Raw genomic sequence first — 9,814 nt, 5'->3', positions numbered from 1 at the left:
CCTCCAGGTGTTGCCGAACTCCTAACTTTCATCATCCCCAGTCAGAATGGCCAGTACTCAGAGATGATGGGGTTGTGGTCTAGCCGCATCTGAAGGACAAATTCCCCATACCTATTTTTACTAAGACAGCACCTCTGATCTAAGCATGCACAGTCGCACAGTCTGTGTTATTATATTAGCCAGAAGTAACCTGCCAGAAGAGGTTCAAGCATCCCCACTTGATGAGATGTCTGGCTTGTGTGAAGCATCCCTCACAGATCTAACACTACTAGGTTGTCTCAAAGGGTTGTGTCCAACTAAATGGAGAGGGTCAGTGTAGACCCACTGAAATAATTGGCCCTACGTTAGCCATGTCCCTTCGTTTCGATGGGTCTGTCGGCTACAACATACATAAGGCTAGCCTGCCCTCACAACATCCAGAGCGCAATGGCTTATCATATGTACTGCATTTATATCTTGCATTTCCGACAACCAGCTGAAGATCGCGCACGTGGTTCTCTCCTCCCAACTTTATCATCAGGCCAACATTTCAGGCTGCGCGTGTGAACTCTGGAGATAAGGCGGATTTAAACCCGAGCCTCTCCGAAAGCCAGCGGCGGGATCTCCCAGCCATCCCTTCCGCCACATGCGGGCACAAGATGACCCCGTTGGCCTGCCCACCTCAGCCCTGCCAAACTCTCCGTTTAGCCAACTCTCTAGCCAAATCCGGGCCCCTTCCGCTGTGATCTGAGCAGCAGGCCTGCGATTCCACACACGGCTCCCTTCGCAGATGGAAGAAAGCCCAGCTGCGCCACACCCGAGCCGGCGGCTGCCCGCGGGTTTCCTATTACTTCGGGGCATGACTCAACGCGGGTGTCTTCTCCTGGCCACCGGGGTGGGCGGTGCTCTCCCTCGCCTCTCCTTCCATTGGCTGCCGGCGCTGAGCGCCCACTCCGCATTGGCCGCCCTTCTCCTCGGGGGCGGGTCCCCGAGCGAGCGCCGCTCCGAGTCCCCTTTTTGGCTGCGGGGCTGCAAGTTGCGGACCGCTTGTTTTGCAGCTGAAGCGGAGAGGGCGAGGAAAGGAGCTCGCGGGAAACGGGGTCGCTCGCTCGCTCCATCCTTCGAGGGGAGGAACCAGGAAAGGACCCGAGCAGGGAGTGGGAGCGCCGCGAAGTTCGCCTCTCGTCTCGGCGGGCAGCAAGCAGTAGCGGCGGGACCATGACGAGACTCGCCCTCCTGGTGCCTTTGGCCGCGCTGGTGCTGCTGGCGGGACGCGGCCGAGGTAAGGAGCGCTGCTCGGCCCTTTCCCCCTCGCGCGCCTCTAGCCTTCGACGTGGGGCTCTTCTGGCCCTCTCTCCCCCAGCCCGAACAAAGGCTCCGGGAGAGCGGCAGGAAAAGCCCAGCAGCGGCAGCAGCAGCCGCGCCCCGACGGGAGGCGCCGCAGGGACGCCCCCCCCCCCCCTGCCCGCCGCAGCGCCGCTCCCCGCCGCCTTTGTGCTGCCAGCCTCGAGGTGCGGGCGAAGGGAAGCCCCTCGGCACATCCTCGAAGACATCCTCTTCTTCGAAGGCTCGGCTTACCAAAAGAGTCCCCGGCTCAGATGCAGGGCTTTTTTTTCTGGGAGTACGCATACCCCTAAAATTTGTGTGGGTTTTTTGTCCTTTTGTCCATTTACCGCATTTATTTTTCCCGATTTGAACTATAAAATGGTGGTTTTCTGGAGTCCAAATGAGACTACCCCTAAACATTTTTTTCCAGAAAAAAAAATCACTGCTCAAATGGATCCTAGAAGGATTTTTTTTTGGGGGGGGGGGAGTGGGAATCGCAACGGGGTGACAGGCGTTTGACCCAAATTGGGCTGTAAGCAAGTTGTTTTTGTTATGTATTTAGGGACACCCTGCCTTTTCCCCTGATAGGGACACAAGGCAGATAAAATAAGAACAACTGAAAACATAGTGGGCAATAATAATAATAATAAACCCAATTAAACATTCGAGTCTGGGACACACTTCCAAGAAGAATATGCTGATGGTTTATCTTTAGGCCACATGGACAGGATCACACCCACAGGGATGCCAGGTTGAATAAAATATTGGCGGGGGGGGGGGGGGAGGTAAACCCTGCCCCGCCCAATCAATCACATGGTGGGGCACACCCACACCATTTGAAATTTGAATGGCAGTGCCCATCAACTTGGGGGGCCCTGGCCCCCTCAAGTATGGGGGCAGCCCATGGACATAGCCAAGGGGGGGATCAGGGAGGGGCAGCTGCCCCCAAAATCAATAGAAATAAAAATATATAGCTAACTGAGGTTCTCCCCACCACGCAATAGGCCTGCTCCCCCCCCCCACAAAGGTCTCTCCCCCCCAACAAAAATCCTGGCTACACCTTGGCCCCTAGGAGTTGGCTCCTGTGGTACCCAGGTGTTGTCCTAATGTTGTGGAATTATTCTCCCACTTCACCCCTTAAGCTTGCTCTGAAAGGAGAGGGAATTCTGCCTGCATCATGTCTACATTCAAAAGAGATGTCACTGTTAAGATCTTAGATAAGTATGTGTTTTCTGGCTTCACTTCCCTGTTAGACATGCCCACAGGTCTTTGTAGAGCCTTTCCCCAGTTGTTTAAGGACCTGGTACTATAAACTTGGTAGTGCCTATTCCAATGCAGAGCGAACAGTGCTGAGTAAGGTGGCTGGGTGGGAATTTAGGGTAAAGTGTGAACTGGAGGGTATTTGTGGAAATTCATTCTTCCTGTTGGCTGGTCGTGCCAGACTCTTGTTTATTTATTTGCCACTGAATTAACATCCTAAACAAATAGGAAGGTAGCCTTGAAATCTATTATACTTTTATGGGGTAGGCTTAACTGCAACCTAATATTCTTTGGACTTGTATATTTTCACTGGGGGAAAGGCAATATAGAGTGCAGCCCTATATAGGTTTACTTAGGGGGAAGTCTCACTGAGTTTAGGGGGCCTTTCTCCATAATAAGTGCATTTAGGATTGCAACCTATGTCTGTTTTTGGCTTAGCTATGTTGTTGTTGAATAGTGACAGGGGTACTGATTTTCCATGGCTTTGGAATAACCATTCCACGAGTATAGAAAATGCAGTATTATTAGCAGACTATTAACATACAACGGGTCCAGTTAAGGCAGGCTTCCTAAACCTCAGCCCTCCAGATGTTTTGAGACAATTCCCATCATCCCTGACCACTGATCGTGCTAGCTAGGGATCATGGGAGTTGTAGGCCAAAAACATCTGGAGGGCTGAGGTTGAGGAAGCCTGAGTTATGGACTAACTGTAACTGCTAGTCACATTATTTGAGCTGACTTCTTTGGAAGATATTTATTATGAGGATGGGAATTGCCCTTTATGTGATTCAATAATTGGGAGGGGGTGCACATGATGCTAGAATTCCATCCTCCTGTGACATCTGGGGACACCCTGCCCCCCCCCCCGGAATCATCACAGTTTTTGGAAAAAACATGTGCACACCCATAGGTGAAGGATGCATACAGCTGTTTTGGTCTTGTATGTGGTGGAGTAGATCTAAGAGTGCTGTTTTAAGTATGACAATATATTCACACTTAAGTGGTACGGTAATCTTTGTCTGAAGCAGCCCTGATGTACTGGAAGAACAAAATTGTCTTCTCTACAGCATATTATTCTATCATCATTGTCATCATCATCATTATTTTTTAAAAAACCATTTGTAACAGGACTTTCTTCCTTGGAGATCAGAGCATTGGTTATTGCTCAGGCCGCACATGATATTTTTATTTCTTTTTATCTAAAGTAGTCTCTCAAGCTGCAATGCCCTGTGGGAGAGGGGGAAACATTTTAACCCTTTCCATTCTACTGCTTTTGCACATCTGCAAATTGTCCTAGAGCTGTGTTTAGCTTCATTTATTCTGCCCCCCCACCCATGAACTACAAGCAGCTATGTGTGGACAATAACATAGTTAGTGTTCTGCACTGGGAGTAGGGGGGCTGTAGAGTGTCAAGGCAGTGGAAGACAGGAGTGCCTGGCATGCTCTGGTCCATGGGGTCATGAAGAGTCGGACATGACTAAACAACAACAAAGGGCGTCACGGGGGTCTATAGGGCAGCACGGGAGCGTGGCATGGGAGCTGCTGTACCTGGGGGTAGGGGTGGGATTCTGTGCCTCAGGGGAGCTTGCAGGTAGCACAGCTGTTCCTGGGCATTTCGGGTGCTGCAGGGGGAGGTGGAACCACTTCCCATCCCTGAAATCAGTGACTGCCCTAAACAAACTCAGCAACTGTGGTCTGCCCCAGGCGCCGGAGGGGGTTGCTTCACCACGGTGTGTGTGTGGAGGTGAAAAAGCATCAGAGAGCAAAGGGTTAAAATGTTCTATCACACGCCTCCTCCTCTTTGCATCATGTTCAGTTTGTCTCTTAGCCTTAGAACAACCCACTGAGTTAGGTTAGTCTAAAATATTCTACTGACTTGACCAAAAGCACTCCTTGAACATTGCAGCTGAGCGATGTTGAAGTTGAACGTATAACAAGTTGAGCAGTGCAGTTGTTTTGCTCTAATTGCATTAAGTTTAACCAGACAGGGAAATAGCTTTCCTTGAATGCCTTTCCATTTTGGAATTCTGGCCCAGATAAATTCCCATTTTAGGCAGCGCAGCTAGTTACACAACTTTTTGACTACAGCATAGTTCTCTATGACAGGACCAAGTTTTAAAAATGCATTTACTTTTTGTTAGGAGAACATAGGGAATCCTTACTCTATTAGAGACCTTAAAAAAGTTTAATACCATAGTTTATTATCCACCACCTAAAGAAGTTTATTTGGACATAAATCTAGATTTCAGTGATACCTGTATCTGGGTAATATGCTTGGGATGGCTGCCTTGAACTTTACAGTCTTTCTCGGCCCAAACCATTCATCTTCCTGCTCCTAAAGTGAGCATTATAGTTTTCCAATAAACAATTTTAGAGTTGACTTGCACACATGGAAGTACTGTACTTGGATCCAACTTCTGTGTGACATGTACCACTCTGAGCAAGCTACCTCACTGGAACTGATATGACTGTTCACTTATGTTAGGCATATTAATCATTTCCTTACCAACTATCAAACAACAGAGTCCTACAGTAGTATGTAGGTTGGCAGGGAAGTAATTTGTACACATATTGTTTTGCAATTAAATGTTTTCTCACTTCTCCTTGCAACAATGGGCAAGTATAAAATAATATTTGTCAGCTGGTAACCTGCCAGTGCATGTGCATGCTGCATAAGCACAGGCAAGATGCGGCACTTCCTCTGGATACTTAGAGAGACTTTTTGTGTTATTCATGAGGCTACAGTATGAGAAGTGAAACATGGGGGAATAGAGAGCAGCTGTTGTGAAAATTGTCATAGATGATTGCCTATTGCTTCTGTAGGCAAAATCCCCAATTAGGAGTGAGACCAAGCAATGATTAATAGGAGACCAAATGCAATGATTAATAGGAGCAGTTAGGAACATGGAAAGCATGCCTTCTACTGTGTCAGAGTTCTAGTCCATCTTTCTATTGCCTATGCCTACACCAGTGGTGGGGAATTTTCTCAGCCCAAGGACTTCATACCCTCATGGCAGCCTTCTGGGGGCTGCATGCCAGCAGTGGCCAGGAGCAGAGGCAAAATGGCAGAGCAATGGAGATGACTCTTGTCTTCGTACAGTAGGGTGTATTCCAGCCACAAAATGCCTGGGTTTTGCACGCACTTCTCCATTCAGTCCAGCAAGAGGCATTGGTTCAAGGACTTATTTCAGCCAGGCAAAAGCACTTGAAATGGACAACAAGCTTGGCTGCTGGGGGCTGGCCTGGGGAGGGTCCTGAGAGCTGGAGAGAGGCTTGGGGAGTTGCATTTAGTCCCCACGCATGAGGTTCCCCCATCCCTGGCCTACACTGACCCACAATGGCTCACCCAAGTTTTCAGAATGGGGACATTTCCAACCCTGCCTGGAAGCTCCAAGGATTGAACTTGAAACCTTCTGCCTGCAGAGTTTGTTCTGCCACTGAGTTGTGGCCCCACGTCACAGAATTACTGTGTGAGCTGCTTGTCCTAGCAGAGATTGCCTTACCATTTAGCTATTGCCCACCTGATTATGCATCAGGTTCCAGTTATGTTAGCAAGTGGGAATCTTATTGGTGCAGGGATGTTTAAAACAGGACAGCTTAGCAGAAATATTAGCATTATGGTATTTTATGTTTATTGTTCTGGGGATAAAAGAAGAGGAGCAGGGTATAAATATGTTAGTACTAAACTGGCATCCTGCCCACCTAGCAGTTCAAAAGCACATCAAAGTATAAGTAGATAAATAGGTACCACTCTGGTGGGAAGGTAAATGGCGTTTGCGTGCGCTGCTCTGGTTCACCAGAAGCGGCTTAGTCATGCTGGCCACATGACCCGGAAGCTGTACGCCAGCTCCCTTGGCCAGTAAAGCAAGATGAGCGCCGCAACCCCAGAGTCGTTCACGACTGGACCTAACAGTCAGGGGTCCCTTTACCATTACCTTTTTACTGAACTGGCAACATGCAATAATACAGTGGTGCCTCGCAAGACGAAATTAATCCGTTCCGTGAGGCTCTTTGTATAGCGGTTTTTTCGTCTTGCGAAGCAAGCCCATTGACAGCTTAGCGGATTAGCGCTATTAGCGGTTTAGCGGCTTTTAGCGGATCAGCTGATAAGCGGCTTATCAGCGGATCAGCTGATAAGCGGCTTAGGGCTTAGGAAAAGGGGGGGGGAGGGAAAAAACCCTGCAGGAACTCGCAAGACATTTTCGTCTTGCGAAGCAAGCCCATAGGGAAATTCGTTTTGTGAAGCGACTCCAAAACGGAAAACCCTTTCGTGTAGCGGGTTTTCCGTCTTGCGAGGCGTTCGTCTTGCGGGGCACCACTGTATGTATTGTAGGAAAAATCCTAAAAATACAGCAATTAAATTAATCCAGCCACCTGTCCATAGTACAGGTAAATGAAAGCATAAATGCAGGTATTGTAAGCTCACAAGGCAACAGCAGTGCATTAGCTGCTTTAAGTATAGGGTCTTTCCCCTACAAAACTGCTGTCAAAAGAACAAAAAGGAGGAACAACATCTTTGTTGGAAGACAAGCTGTTAGGCAATTCATTCCAGATGTTTGTTTTCCTCAACCCTTATTGAATAAACCTTGAACTTTTGGCAGCAGCTTTGTGTTTACTGGGTATGTTTATCCTGTGCATTGCAAATGGTCCACCTGCTCTCTCTTCATTCCTTTCCCCCACTTGTGCAAGGAATATAGCCCATTTCCAGGGGGGAAGGAAGCAATGGATGATGATGGCAGGTGAAAGAAAATAAAGAGAGAGGCATTCAACACTGAGCTTTACAGTCAACAATGAGCACAAGCTTTGCATTAAGTGCTGTCTGCAGATATACATTGGTGTTACCCAGAATGAAACTGTATCACACTCCAGTGTGGGTAAGACTGCTATGTTAAAAGCCTGGGCATAATCTTAGGTGCTGCATCTTTCTGTGCATCTGTCTGAGGAGGGCGCATGATGCAGCTTCCTTGGAGAAGCTAAGAAGGTCTGGATCTTGTCAGTACTTGGGAAACCTTGGCTTCCATGACATCATGGAAGACAGGGGGCACTCACACAATGCAATAAACATTGTAAAGATTAAAAACACACCCAGCAAGATAGAATTGGGAACCTATTGCATTCTTAACTGATTGTAGTGATACAGTTACAGATTTGATTTGAAGATATTCTGTTGACTTGTGGAATAGCTGGGCCTCTGTTCTCCTTCCATGGCTGGAAGCTTCTTCCATTAACAGAAGTGAAACTATTAGATACATTCCTGTTAACTACAACATGGTGGTGTAGGTTTTCTTGAAAATAATCAGTCCAAATATGAATAATTTGTAGTGGAAAAATTGCTGGTGCCCTAATACTGATCTAGTTAGCATGCCTGTTTTGCCCTTATTTGGTATACAAAGCCCAAAAGAGCTCCTTTGAAATGACCAAGTTTGCCTAATAATACATCTACAATTGGCATCCATTCTTTGTTACCAATTAACTCGAGAGATCTGTAGGGTGGCAACATGAGAATGGGCCTTCTCTGCAGTGGCTCCCCCATCTATGGAATGCACTCCCCAGGGAAGTTCACCTAGCAACTTCATTATACACTTTTAGGCGCCAGGCAAGAACGTTCCTTTTTAACCAGGCCTTTGGTTGATTTGATTGACATCCTATGCCCTTTTAAAATGTGGAGGTTTTTTTGTAAGGTGGGTTATTAGGTTGTTGTTTTTATTTTGATTATATATTTTGTGGTTTTATATTCTGATTTTGTTCTGTGAACCACCCTGAGACCTTCGGGTATAGGGTGGTATATAAATTTAGTAAATAAATAAAACTTTTGCAATGGACAATTTTCTGCAGAAAAATTTGCACTCCCATCAATATTACTAAATTATTGGAGTATAAATATAGACTGGGGAAATTGGAAAGAAACTATAGGCTGAAGGTAGTCATTTGAGACAGCGTTATTCCCCTTCCATACGAAAGTATGTATTGCATCATGAGTCTCAGTGAGACAAGGGAAATCCCAAATCTTGTTGTCAAGGTCTTGGTTGCAATCAATTTTGGGTAGTATTCCTACAGATGAATAAGTCAAATCAGTCTGACATGCCTCATGGCCTTCATTTTTTTGTGGGAGGTGCAAGTGTTAATTTATGAAAGTTTAGCCTTGCATTAAAGTATCAGAAAAGTCTTAAGGATAGGATTCTTGAACAGCTAACTGTATTCCAAAAGAAGTACTGTGCTCTTAACCCAGTCACAACAATGCATTTAGTAATGGTTCAGTGTTCAGTGCTCATGGTGCTATGCTTCTGATTTGCCACTGTGCAAACAGAATGTTAGATGAGGTGGACCTTGGTTATGTTCCAGTGGGGCTCTTACATTTTACACTATGTTATGTTAGAAGTTAGTTTATATAGGACTCAGTATACCTCCTCCTTTTGTGTCAACTGCATCAGCTGCCTGTATCTCTCTATGTGCAATTTAAAGTGTTGGTTCTGACATATAAAAAGCCTTACATGGCTTTTCAAGACTAGGTGGTGCCCTTCTCCATAGAACCCTGCCTGAGAATTGATTTTCCATGGAAGGCCTTTTTGGTGGTGCCCTTTCCTCTTTTGGAGTACACTTCTCTGGGTGATCTGGGCTGCTCCCTTACTGCTTATGTCTAGCCAAGGCAGTTAAACATTCTTAGGAGGAAGGGAGATGTACAAACTATTTAAAATAAGTTCATGGCTGACAGACTGTGGCATTGGCACTTCTAACTTGGGAAAAGCTAACCTAAGGCTCGGAAGGCTACTTGCTGTTCACAGTTCAAAGCAGTGATCCCCCCCCCAACACCACTCCCCACACAAAGAGACTCTTAAGTTGTGAAAACACATTAATTATCTGTCAGTGGTACTTACTGACCCTTTTAGCCACTTTTGCAAATTACAATCTCTTTCCTAACACTGGCAACAGTCAACAGGAGTGCAAGAAGCTGTCTTATACTGAGTCAGATCATTGGTTCATCTAGTTCATATTGTCTGCTAGTTCATAAAAAATATTCCATATGATATGTGTTACATTGCACATTTCTTTTTACCCTCCATCAAATAGCTGAATTTAAGACATTTCAAGAGACCAGCATTTCATTTCCCATTGAGCAACTCATGGAACTTCTACTTTCTTCTGATATTGGGCAGTCGGGACCATGGCAGCCATTGTTTGACTTTAAACAAATGATTGTCATCTATATTTTGAGATGGAGAGCAGCCATTTATACTTAGATGTTACATTC

The 9,814-nt window shown here is 46.3% G+C and overlaps 1 protein-coding gene across 2 annotated transcripts in view; it reads left to right on the top strand.

The window, feature by feature from the left end:
* The first annotated feature begins 979 nt into the window (after positions 1 to 979).
* CD99 (CD99 molecule (Xg blood group)) overlaps positions 980 to 9,814 on the top strand; it is a 32,374-nt gene continuing 23,539 nt past the window's right edge. The window contains exon 1 of one of the 2 annotated variants that reach the window (XM_081858789.1): positions 980 to 1,261. In XM_081858789.1, coding sequence (XP_081714915.1) covers positions 1,198 to 1,261 — 64 coding nt within the window. In that variant the 5' untranslated portion in view covers positions 980 to 1,197. The remainder of the gene's footprint in view (positions 1,262 to 9,814) is intronic. The other variant, XM_081858790.1, reaches the window with a different exon arrangement.

This window comes from Podarcis erhardii, assembly GCF_964252035.2.
Source record: "Podarcis erhardii genome assembly, chromosome: 4".
NCBI classification, from domain to species: Eukaryota; Metazoa; Chordata; class Lepidosauria; order Squamata; family Lacertidae; genus Podarcis; species Podarcis erhardii.
Note: the sequence above shows the minus strand (reverse complement) of the source record. Positions and strands in the feature narration are given on the sequence as shown.